The sequence below is a fragment of the Mobula hypostoma genome, chromosome 5 (genome assembly GCF_963921235.1).
Source record: "Mobula hypostoma chromosome 5, sMobHyp1.1, whole genome shotgun sequence".
Taxonomy (NCBI): domain Eukaryota; kingdom Metazoa; phylum Chordata; class Chondrichthyes; order Myliobatiformes; family Myliobatidae; genus Mobula; species Mobula hypostoma.
The window spans coordinates 172,411,827-172,425,124 of record NC_086101.1 but is presented as its reverse complement, the minus strand read 5'-3'; the positions used below and the strand labels follow the sequence as shown (position 1 = coordinate 172,425,124).

The following is a 13,298-nucleotide window of genomic DNA, read 5'->3' as shown; positions in this document are numbered from 1 at the left end:
CCTTCTTTCTTTTTCCATTCCTTAGTCTGGTTCCCACTCACCCCTTCTCTTCTCCTCACCTCCCTATTACCCTCCTCTGCTGCCTTTCCTCCTTCCCTTTCTCCCATGATCCACTCTCTGCTCCTATCAAATTCCTCCTTCCTCAGCTCTTTATCTTTTCCACCTATCACCTCCTAGTTTCTCAGTTCATTCCTCCCTTCCCAACTCACCTGGCCTCACCTATCATCTGCCAGCTTGTACTCCTTCCCCTCCACCTACTCTCCTATTGTGGCTTATTCCCCCCTCATTTCCAGACCTGATGAAGGGTTTCATCCCAAAGCATCGACTGTTTACTCCTCTCCATCGAAGCAGTCTGGATTGCAGAGTTCCTCCAGCAATTTGTGTGTGTTATTCTGGATTTCCAGCATCTGCAGAATTTCTTCAGTTTATGCTATGGTCCCTTTGCCCCACTTTCTCCAATCACATCTGCTGCTGATCCACCTTCCGCAGTCCTGCTCCAATGGTCACAGTTGTCATAATCTCACCCTCCACTATTCATGCCTTCTGAACATCACACTTCCCACAGACCACAGCTGCCATCACACCTGCCAATATCACTAAGTTGCAAATTTGTGAAAAACCGGAGGAAACTATTGCAAACCAGTCTTTTCGTTTTTGAGTAGACCAGGTGCTGGCGTAGAGATAAATCCCTACCAAAGGAGGTGTAAAGCACTCCTTCCCTTTCCTAGCCTGCAGGTTATACTTGGGCAGGGTGTAGCACCTGTTTAGCCCCCCGATCAGGGACACGTGAAGCTGTGGGAGGAGGTGGTGGATGGTCATATGAGCAGCTGGTGCATATCACAAGTCCTGCTTATGCGACCATTCACATTTGAATCTCTGAAGAGTATTGGCTGGGGTCCCCATCTTGTAAAGACACTGCTTAAAAGAAGGCAATGGCAATGTAGACAATAGACAATAGGTGCAGGAGTAGGCCATTCGGCCCTTTGAGCTAGCGCCGCCATTCACTGTGATCATGGCTGATCATCCACAATCAGGATCCAGTTCCTGTCTTATCCCCATAACCTTTGATTCCGCTATCTTTAAGAGCTCTATCCATCTCTTTCTTGAAAGCATCCAGAGACTTGGCCTCCACTGCCTTCTGGAGCAGAGCATTCCACATATCCACCACTCTCTGGGTGAAAGAGTTTTTCCTCAACTCCGTTCTAAATGGCTACCCCTTATTCCTAAACTGTGGCCTCTGGTTCTGGACTCACCCATCAGCGGGAACATGCTTCCTGCCTCCAGCATGTCCAATCCCTTAATAATCTTATATGTTTCAATAAGATCCCCTCTCATCCTTCTAAATTCCAGTGTAGAAGAATTTTCCAAGAGCAAGCATGGTCAAAGATCATGATTGCCCACTTCACATGACATTACACATAAAGATAGTGATGAGGCTTAGATTGCTCTTAGCAAGTAGGCAAGAGATAAGACATTTCAAAGGAACTCATGTCTCTGGGGTGTCAAAATGGAACAGCTTACAGACCACCTGTTTATCTTCAACCACTCAGTGTATCATTCCATTGTATTCACCATCTCATGATGACATTGTCTCCACAGATGTGAACAGCTGGCTACTGACATTTGGGTTTCAACTCCACAATGTTATTCCTGGTTTTCCTGTACCCAGACAGGGCCTGGAGGAACCTTCGTACGAGCTTCTAAGGAGTCAAGAATGGGATGATGACCCGGTAAGATTCACCAACACAATCAGCCATTTGACTGTGTTACAAACAAGCCATTAGAAGTGATGGATAATAATACTAGTGTGACCCTTTGGTTCTTTCGGCTGCAGGAAGACAATCTCCGGTCCCACCAAAAGTGTGAGACTAAGGTGCAAAACCTCTTGTGTGTGTGGATGCTGCGTGATGTGTCACCCTGTTAAAAATCAGTACCATGAGATAACTGACAGTACACCATATGCAATTAAATGATTTAGCTTTATAATTCTTAATTTCACTAAAGGGTTTGTAAAGTAAAACGAAAAGAAAAGGGCCCATTTTAATGAAACAGTCTAATCTGCACAAGTTGGAGCTCACAGTTTCCCTTCCGCTGGTCCTCCATCAATTTCCCTGGGCTTTGTTGACTCCCAGCCCCACTCCAAAATCACTCCTTTCTGGTGTCTACGACCTCTCTGTTCTGGCATCTTCTGTCTCCATCTTCTGCTGAAGAAAAGACCCATATCACCTCGGTCTCAGGCACACAGCAAGAAAAAAACTCCTTTCATTGGACAGCGCACATTCCAAAGCCCCTGATTATCTCTAGCCATAACCCAAACACTGCTGCTACAGAGAAACCATTACATTAGCACTGTTTCTACGGAAAGACCATTACATTAGCAGTGAAACCTTTCCCAGGGTGTTAGACTCTCCCCCCACCAAATTTAGTCATGTCCTCATGACCTTGAGATAATTTGCCAACTCATTGTGCAAAGCAAAGTCCAACCCAGTTGTAAAAGGCAATGACATAGCCACACTCTGTTCCCCCAGTGCTATATAGGCCAGTCGATCCAGTGGTCTCCTGATTCTTTGCAACCTCCATACCCCCTCATCTACTTCTTCATGTTCGAACACTACTGGGGGGTACTTCTGGTCAATCTGGCGAGGCCTTCCCCGGTCTATCACTCATGCCCTCCTACAACTCAGACCCCTCCGTCCCTTGGCTGAGCCCCACTTCATCCCTTGCCAGGTCCCACTGAAAACCAGGCTGCCCACAGATAGCACCCCCCCCACCCCTGATTTCACTTGACCCAGTATGAGGAAGGTTGGGAATCTCTTCCTCAATCAGTGGGGAGTTAGCAAAAGGAAGCATATACCACACCTCCATTTCCTCATCCTCTGAATCAGTATCCCACCCAGGGGCAGGGGCCGGTCTAATCTCTCCTGCTGTTGGTCCTTCAGTCGCCCCACGTCATCGCAGAGTCTTCTTACTAGGTGTAGGCTCCAGGTGAATCTGCACCTCTTGTCCCAGAGGCAGAAGTTAGTTCTGATGGAGAACCTAGACAGGCCCATTCCCATCCTCTGGTTTCACCCGGAAAACTGGTATGTTTGACATCTGACTCTCCACTACATCGGGCGTCGTCGCCCAGCGGTCAGCCAACTTACGCTTCCCAGGTAGCCCCAAATTCCAGAATCAGAATCAGTTTTATTATCCCCGGCCTGTGACAGGAAATTTGTTAACTTAGCAGCCACAATTCAATGCAATACAAAACAGAAAAAAAAATGAAATAAAAATAATAATAATAATAACAAATAAATAAGTAAATCAATTACAATATATGTGTATTGAATAGCTTAAAAACGTGCAAAATACAAATACTATGTATTAAAAAAAGTGAGTTAGTGTCCAAGGGTTCAATGTCCATGTAGGAATTGGATTGCAGAAGGGAAGAAGCTGTTCCTAAATCGCTAATTGTGTGCCTTCAGGCTTCTGTACCTCCAACCTGATGGTAACAGTGAGAAAAGGGCATGCCTTGGTCTCCTGGCATGAGTTGAGAGAACCTAACCCTTTGATCATACCTCCTCTTATTTCCTTGATTCTGCTTGGCAGCCGCGACCTCAGCTAATTCATAAGCCTTCTTCAGCTCCCTTCTCATATCAGACACATACTTAAGATAAATCTTCGGAGGTAGGTCTTCCTTGCCAGTCCCAAAACAAAGGTCGATGGGCAACCTCGCCGTGCGCCCAAACATCAGATAATATGGCGAGTACCCGGTAGCTTCATTTCGTGTCCAGTCATAGCAGTGTCCAATATTTTGACTCCACTTGTTCTTCTTGCTGATTTCCAAGGTTCCAAACATGTCCAGCAAGGTCCGATTAAACCTCTCGGACTGGGGATTACCCTGCGGGTGATAAGGAATAGTCATCAACTTCTCGACTCCAAGCATGCTCAGTAACTCTTGTATGAGCCTACTCTCAAAATCCTGTCCCTGATCACTATATATCCGCCTGGGAAGGCCATAGTAAATAATACTTCTCCCATAACCCTTTGGCCATCGTGGATGCCCTCTGCTTCTTGGTAGGGAAAGCTTCCGCATATCTGGTGTAGTGATCCGTGATGACTAAGATTTTCGCCATGTTGCTGGCATCTGGCTCTATTGTCAGAAGATCCATACACACCAGGTCTAGGGGCCTTGCACTCTGCAAGTGGGACAACGGAGCAGCCCTCATAGGCAGCATTTTCCTCCGCGTGCATCGAATGCATGACTTGCATATTCTTCGACCTCTGACTTCATTCAGGGCCACTAAAACCAATCTCTGAGCAATCCATAGGTCTTTTCAGCCTTCAAATGTCCAGAATCATCATGAAGTGACTTCAACACAATCCTCCGACGCTTCTCAGGCAGAGCCAGCTGGGAATGCCGAGGTCGGTCTGGAGGAGACATGACCCGGTATAGGATCTGGTTCCTCAACTCCAATCTGGGCCATTCTCTCAGTACTGGAGGCACCACAGTGTGTTTCATCTTCTCCGCTTGGGCCATGTCTCCCTTTTCAATTGCTGACCAAATGGTACCGATGCCCGGGTCATCTCGCTGAGCAGCTGCCACTTCCCCAGGACTCAATTCTGGTAACTGGTTTGTCTTCAGGGCAGTCAAGTTACAATAAACTTGTGGAATGGCATCATCAGAAGCTCCCAATTGATCTACTGCTCGATCCTGCCCTTGCCTTCCACCTGCTTTCACCGTCTGGCACATAGCTTTCACTTCCAGGGGAGGAACGCTCTCCCACTCTTCGTCCTTGTCCAGCCCTTCATGCACACGTCGGGATAAAGCATCAACATCAATCTTCCTGCTTCCCAGTCAGTATTTCAGGCTGAAGTCATAGGCACACAGCACCGCCAACCACCGATGGCCTGTGGCATCCAATTTCACCGAGGTCAGGATAGGGATTGTTGTCCATCCTCACCTCAAACTTGGCATTATAGAGGTAGTCACTCAACTTATCCACCACAGCCCATTTCAACGCCAGAAATTCCAACTTGTGCATGGGATAGTTTTTCTCAGAGGGCGACAGACCCCGGCTGACAAATGCAACAGATCTCAACCTGGTGCCCTCTCTTCTGGCATCCATATGCAGTACATATGGCAATCGGGCATCTGCAAATGCCAGCACAGATGCCTGGGTCAGCAGCTCCTTCAGTGACTGAAAGGCCTTTTCACATTTCACATTCCACCTCGGTTCAAAAGGCTCCAAAGGGCTAAGATACTCTATGCCCTCCTCTCCTTTTGTCCTCCTCCCTTTCTTCCCCAGGGAAGGGTAACCGCACAGAAGCTGATTTAAAGGAAGACTCACTTTCGTGTATCCCTTCATGAACCTCCAATAGTAACCACAGAACCCAAGGAACGAGTACAAAGTGCTCACAGTCTGGGGCCTTGGTCATGTGGTCACAGCCTCTACCTTAGACGGATCTGTTGCTACTCCATGCTCTCAGAATATGTGCCCAACATAGCTGACAGGCGTCTTGCAGAACTGGCACTTGTCCAGGGAAAGTTTTAACCCTTCAGCTTTCAGGCAGCCCAGCACTTCCAGTATCCTTGCTTCATGTTCCTCCAAGGTGAACCCAAACACTGTGTGGTCATCCGGATACAGCAATACCTCAAGCAAGATCATATCCCCCACTATTTTCTCCATGACATGCTGGAAGATTGCAGGGGCTCCCGATATGCCCTGGGGCATCCTTTAGAACTGAAAGAATCCCAGTGGACATATAAATGCCATCTTCTCTTTGTCAGCCTCACTCATGGGGATCTGGTAATATCCACTCCTCAAATCCAGCACACTGAACCACTTTGCCTCACTCAGACAGGCCAGCGCGTCTTCGATCCTTGGAACCACATACTGGTCGGGAACGGTACGTCTGTTCAGAGTCCTATAGTCCACACACATCCATACTTTCCCATTCTTCTTTCTGGCCACTACTATTGGGGATGCATAGGGGCTTCTGGACTCAGTGAGAATCCCAGCTTCCTTCAACTAACACAAATGTTGCTGAACATCTTCCACCTCTGCAGGGGCCAGTTGACGTGATGTCTCTCTGAATGGGGTGTCCTCGGTCACCCAGATAGTGTAGCGAATGCTCTTGAAACAACTCACATCAAACTCGTCAGTAGAAAAGACACCTTCCAGTTTCACAATCTTCTCTATCAACCTCCTCTTCCAACCTACAGGTACCGGGAGGTCTTCAAAGTTGAATGAATCAGCAGTCAACTTTCCCCCTTTTTCAGATAGTTTCTCCCGGCTTGATCACAGGGACACTAGTCATTACTGTCACATGGGAAAGATGCGCCAGGGGCATCCCCCACTTGAAAGTTTGACAATCACTGCCATTCTGTTTGCGAGTACAACCAAGGGCTTCTGTAGTTTGGGCCTCACCAGCACTCCAGCAGGCTCTCACAACTCCCCTTCGTGGTCTTCCAGAGCATCCACCAAGCGGGCCTCACCCTCTGGCATTCCGGGAAATTTGGGGTTTCCCATTAGTCTCGCTACACTCCTGCGCCCCAACACAATTGACTTGGACTGGGTGAACCACACAGTCCCTCGTCTAAACTAGTTATCCGGCCCAATGCAGCCATGCACTTCCTCAGAAGCAGCTTGAAATACTGGGCAAATGGATAATGTTCTGAGGAAGCTCTCTTCAGGTTTCTCCTTACAGGCCCCCATGATCCTCCTTACAATAAGAGTGTTGGTCCCACAAGAGTTGAAACGCCACCCTTCTCAACGGGGTCCGGACAAACTAGCGCTAACGTATCAAGGACCTCAGTCACTCCCACATCTGCCTCCAAAAGCTCCAGCTTCACTGACAAATAACCATCAGACAGACAATCACCCACACTAAGACCCCAGATCTCTTGTGCACTGAGTGGTGTCAATGGTAAATGCGTCAAATACTGGTTGTAAAATGAGCAGTACAGCAAAGTGACCTGTGACCCTGTGTCAAGTATGGTTCTAGCATAAATACCCTCTATCTGCAGCAATACACTGGAGCTTGGCCCCTCTAAGCCTTCAGGAATATGTTTTTTTTTTGCTTTAGGGTGTTCCTTGGTATATTGCTGAGAATGTGTTCCCCCCAAGGCACCCAGCCATCCCCTCACTGGGTCTCTTTCCAGTTTTCCCAATGGCTCTCTCTGCTTAGGTACCTGGGGGCTCACTCTCCGAGGGGATTCCCGTCGTTCATACTCCCGCCTGAAGTTTCTCTCTTCACCACAGTTATAACAGACAATACTGGTCATACATTCTTGCATGACACTGGCTGCTAGCAGCCCTCCGCGTAGTCCATCCCTTCATCAGCTCCATCAAGTGGGGGGAGCACATCCGCTGATAACACCCGGGACATCTCAGTTCTCACTCTGCCACAATCTCCTCTACCACTCCCTGGGGCAGGCTATCTGTGGTCACTTCACCGCAGGGGACTACAACTGAGGACTGTACCCTTCTGACGGAGGCCTCCCGCGCCTCCAATGCATTCTCCTCCTCTTGTACTTCTCAGATCAGCTCAACAAACGAGGGAGGGGGACACATCTTACGAGACAGTTGGAGACCCCAAGCGATCAGGTTCTGGGGCTGGGTGCCTTCTCGTTATTTGGTCGATCGTTAACTGATCCACCTCAGCCGTCTGAATGGCCCCCTGTGCCACAAGCAATTTAGCTGCCTCTCTAGCCGAAAGATGTAGGCAGAGAGCTTCTCCCCTCCTCCTGACACACGTTCTGAAAACCCATCATGAGCTCCAATGGGCTTCCCGTTGCAGCAAACACCTTCTCTAGTGCTTGCATGTAGGCCGCAGAAGTGGCAAGGGGGTTCTGTGCCTTTACGGCTCTCACTACGTCAACAGCCTGCCCACTCAAACTTTCAACCAATCGCTGTCGTTTTACATCATCAGAGTATTGCCATTCACCTAACAACTGAGAGGTCTGCTCCGCCCAAGTCTCATCCTCCTCTTCCCCTTTAGGGGTGGGCTTCATTCCAGAGAATAGCTGGAGCCTACCATAGCTGGGATTTTGAACTTAGGCATTTTACAATTTAGTCACCACAGAGGTAAAGGTAGATACTAACTCAGAATTCTCACTCTTCCCTAGGGGGAGGGGGACTCAATATATATTCCAAATCAGATACTCCTTCCCCTTGCTAAGCAGAAATGAGAGAACCCTGTCTTTGAAATCTCCAGCTATGGGACACTCGACTTGTAATTCAGCCTGTTCACCTAAACTCTCCTCCTTTTGGAAAGTATGGACAGTCCACAGCCCCCCCTCTGCTAGGGCCCCAATAGTACCAGGTAGTTCCACTGCCGTTATGTCAGTGCTAGTCTGAACTAAAACAAAGTCTGTGCCCACCATTTTATCAAATCTCTACCCCACAATCGTAACTTTACCTACAGCTTTAACACTACTTTAAAAGTTGAATTGACAATTCATCAGGAGTACGAATACCTACCCCAATCAACACACAAGCGTTCGTTACCGGTAACCCCGTGGATGCACACCACCACTCAACCCAGGCAACATCCATATCCACGTATCATAATCGCTTTATCAGAGAATAGCTTAGTACAGATTTAAGCACACAACCCACTGGTTCAATGCTCAGGGCAACCACAGAGCATCCAACAAAATCAATCCCGGACGAGCCCCCACAATTGTGACCCTCCAGTTCTGTCAGCTGTGTAAGTGTAGGGAAGATAATCTCTGGCCCCAACAAACGTGTGAGACTGAGGTTCAAAAACCTCCTGTTTGTGTGGATGCTGTGTGATGTGTCACCCTGTTACAAATCAGTACCATGAAATAACTGACAGTACACCATATGCAATTAACCGACTTAGCTTTATAATTTTTAATTTGACTAAAGGGTTAGTAAAGTAAAACAAAAAAGGGCCCATTTTAATGAAACCGTCTAATGTGCACAAGTTGAAGCTCACAGTTTCCCTTCCGCTGATGCTCCATCGATTTCCCCAGGCTTCGTCGACTCTTGGCCCCACTCCAAGTTCACTCCTTTCTGGTGTCTACGACCTCTCCGTTCTGGCATCTTTTGTCTGCATCTTCCACCGAACAAAACACCCAAATCACTTTGGTCTCCGGCACACAACAAGAAAAAGCACTCCTTTCATTGGACAGCGCACATTCCAAAGCCCCCATTATCTCTAGCCATAACCCAAACACTGCTGCTACAGAAAGACCATTACATTAGCAGTGAAATCTTCCCAGGGTGTTAGACTAGATAGATGATTTAAATAGGCCCAGATAGAGTGGATGTGGAGAGGATGTTTTCAATGGTGGATCAGAGGGTACAGCCTCAGAATAGAGGGATGTCCCTTTAGAACGATGATGAGGAGGAATTTCTTTGAGGGTGATGAATCTGTGAAATTCATTGCCATAGCTGGCTGTAGATACCGAATCACTGGGTATATTTAAAGTGGAGGTTCTTGATAAGTAAGGGTGTGGAAGGTTAAGGGAAAAGGCAGGATAATGGAGTTGAGAGGGATAATAAATTAACCATGATGGAATGATGGAGCAGACGCAATGGGCTGAATGACCTAATTCTGCTCCTATGTCTTATGGTCTAACATGAACCTCTAGCAGGTGGGGAAGTTGAGACACTGGCAACTTCCCTTGACAAAGGATATCATTAGAGTTATGCCATGCACTCTCAGTAATACACTGACTTTCAAGTTCAAGTCTTTGGAGTGGAGTTTATTGTTATATGCACAAGTACAATGATGTACAATACAATATAAAACTTGCTTTTGCAGCAGCACCACAAGGACATAGGAACGGGGAACACATAGGCAACATGCAGCTACCATCCGGCAGGAGATACACAACTCCCATTCCACCAGGTTCAAGAACAGCTAGGTGGAGCATAGGAGAATGAAGGGAGATTTTAATTAACGTTTTGAACGCAACCTTGAAATTTTAATCATTTATATTCAGATCCCTTGAATCTCTTAGCTTCATTTCCAGCTTTGTACTGTTTAGAAAAGCACAGTTCAGTCCATCTGAGATTCAAAGTGCATGACCTCATACTCTATCTCTTCTATTCAGAAACAGAATTCAGCATTCCTGTTCGTTTAAATTGGAAACATAGGATTAGAAGTTCCTCCTCCCTTGCCGCACTGTAGTAGTAAATTGGTTTATTACTATCACTTGTATTGAGGTCCAGTGAAAAAATTGTCCTGCATACCATTCATACTGAACAAGTCATTACACTTGCATTGATCTAGTACAAAGGAAAACCGAGCAGAATAAAGCATTAGAGTTACAGACGAAGTGTAATGCAAGTAGACGAAAGGGGGCGAAGTCATAACGAGGGAGGTTGTGATGTCAAGCATTCATCTTATCACAAAGGAGACCATTGAATAGTCTTTTAACGGCAGGATTGAAGATATTCTTGAGCCCAGTGGTCTGTACTTTAAGGCTTTTGTATCTTCTGCCAATAAAGGAGGGGAGAGGAGAGAATGCCAGGGGTGGGTGGGATTTTTGATTATGCTGGCTGCTTGACCTAGGCACTGAGAAGAGTAGAAGGAGTCCTTGGAGGGGAAGCTGGCTCTGGTGATGTGCTAAGCTGCGTCCACAACTCTGCAGAATCTTGCGGTCATGGGCCGAGCAGTTACTGTACCAATCTGTCATGCATCTAAATAACATGCTTTCTATGGTGCATTGATAAAAAATGATGAGGGTCAAAGGGGACATACCAGATTTCCTTTGCCTCTTGAGGAAGTGTGCTTTCTTGGACGCGTGTCTGCGTGGTTGAAACATCACCGGCTATTAGTGACATTTACTCATTTAGGACCTTGAACCTCTCAGTCCTCTCAACTTCACCACCATTGATGTAGACAGGAGTATGTGCACCACTCCCCTCCATGTAGACAACAACCAGCTCTCCTTGTTCTGCTGACATTGAGAGAAAAGCTTTCGGCATGGCACCATGTCACTTGGCTTTCTGTCTCCATCCTGTACTCCAACTCATCATTATTTGAGATGATACAATGGTGGCATCTGCAAATGTATAGATGATTTTGGAACAGAATCTGGCCAGATAGTCATGAGCATACAGGGAGTAGAGTAGGGGAAGCAGCTTTGTGGAGAACAGTGCGGAGATGTTGCCTGCACATTAATTACAGTGGCCCGTGTATGGATACAAATGCTAAAATTTTTCAAACCAGTATGTTTACATTTTGTGTTGTATTCTGCTTGTTTGCTCATGGTAATTTTTTTTTGTTTATTTCTAGTACCTGTCTGGAGTGCAACAAACTGTGGCAAGACAGGCGAAGGCCTTTATGAGCTTGGGAAAAATGCCAGAAATTCAGATTGGCAGGCACCAGGCCGCTGGAGACAAGCCATGGCTCTGGTTTGGTACTGTCAAGTCTCTAATTGGCAAGGGTGTCATGCTCGCAATTAGTGAAGGAAGAGTGACGACCAACGTGCTCAACATCGCAAACGAAGACTGCATAAAAGTTGCAGCGGTGCTAAATGGAGCATACTACTTGGAAAACCTGCATTATACCATCGAGGGGAAAGACACGCACTACTTCATAAAAACCACCTCACCCGAAACCGACCTGGGAACGCTGAGGTTGAACAGTGGGCGCAAGGCTCTGGAGAACGGCATCAACGTCACCGTTTCGCAGTCCACCACTGTGCTGAATGGCAGGACTCGAAGGTTTGCTGATGTCGAAATGCAATACAATGCCTTGTCGCTCCACGTACGCTACGGAACGACCCTGGACGAGGAGAAGGTTCGGATTCTGGAGCAAGCCAGGCAGAGGGCACTGACGAGCGCTTGGAACAGAGAGCAGCAAAGAGTGAGAGATGGCGAGGAAGGGATCAGGTTATGGACAGAAGGAGAGAAACGACAGCTACTGAGTGCTGCTAAAGTACAAGGATACGATGGGTACTATGTACTCTCAGTGGAGCAGTACCCAGAACTAGCAGATAGTGTGAACAATATTCAGTTCTTAAGACAGAACGAAATAGGAAAGAGGTAACACACAGGCTAGTTGGTGGCTGCCAAAGAGATAAAACTCAACACTTCTTCTGGAAGAACAGAATATTAGTCTTGCTGCCATTAGTTATCACAGGTTACACTGAGGGGACTGAAATACCACTGCAGCTCAAAATAGGCTGTTCCGATTAATCTGTAGCACAAGTTCTTTCTTAGAGCTGTTGGACTTGGTGGACGAAATTTTTCTACTCAGCCGAAATCTACAAAGGAGAAAACAGGTGGTTCCTGCAAACAAAGACTTCAAATCACCCCTCATATACAGGATTGTCAACTGCTTAAGAGAATTGTTTACAGTGAATGCCACTACAATCAGACCCAAGGTTGGACTAACATGTGTAAAAATAAAGCTTAACCGTTTTGTACTTGGCCAAACCTGTCAACTGTTTTTCTGTTGTTTATGAAACACCCCTATTAAGCATTAGAATCAATGTCCAAATACAGAAACTAACTATAATTATATGAGTAGCCTTTGCTTACCAGAAGTAGTCTTAATCTTTCCTCACGTTAAGTGGATCCAGTGGCAGAGCGAACACAATGCTTTTTAATCACTGCACTGTGGAGCAACAGAGGGCTTTCCTCCGCCTTCTACCATGCTGCTTTATACAATGACACTTTGTGCAAAGTAGTGTGACTGTAACCGAAACAGGAAACTACAATGTTACAACGCCATTGGATTTGCCTTGGGAAGCCTCGCAATGTACAGGATCACCCTCGCTGCAGAGCAAAGGAAAACTTTTTCTTTTTTGTAAAGTGTGAGAGACCAGTACCTTTTGGAGTTTTTATATGAATTCCAATTTACTGTTCATCAGATACTAGTCTCAGAAGATGTTAATTTATGTAAAGTGTTTCAAAGGAGTTTATACTTGAAAATAAAATCTTTAAAATACAGTGGCTGTCTTCTTACTTTACAGCTGGCTGCCAGAATGCCCGAGGAGTATTTAATTGTGCAAACATGTCACCTTTTGTTATCTTTTGAAACCAATGTGTATCCTGGTGTACTGAGTAAATAAAGCAGAATGAGAAGTCAATTTTTAATTTGTAAAACTGCTTTGAGGTATATTTTCGTCCAGTCACCAATGTTCGTAAAAATGTCGGTGGGGGTCTTGAAGTCAGAAACAAAGAATTTGCTTTAATACAGAAAGGTTAGTGGGAGTTTGCAACGAAAATTACAGATTCCGCTTTGTGGGAACGATGGGGCAAAGATCAACCTCAAATCAATCTATTATTATATTTAAACATACCATGTCATGACCACGTGACCATAAGACA

General features: G+C 46.3%; 1 protein-coding gene across 11 annotated transcripts in view; it reads left to right on the top strand.

Moving 5' to 3' along the window:
• Positions 1–13,047, top strand: part of tenm3 (teneurin transmembrane protein 3) — a 2,629,382-nt gene extending 2,616,335 nt beyond the window's left edge. For all 11 annotated transcript variants that reach the window (XM_063049436.1, XM_063049434.1, XM_063049437.1 and 8 more), the window contains 2 exons: positions 1,600–1,730; positions 11,257–13,047. In XM_063049436.1, coding sequence (XP_062905506.1) covers positions 1,600–1,730; positions 11,257–12,012 — 887 coding nt within the window. In that variant the 3' untranslated portion in view covers positions 12,013–13,047. The remainder of the gene's footprint in view (positions 1–1,599; positions 1,731–11,256) is intronic.
• The last annotated feature ends 251 nt before the right edge of the window (positions 13,048–13,298 follow it).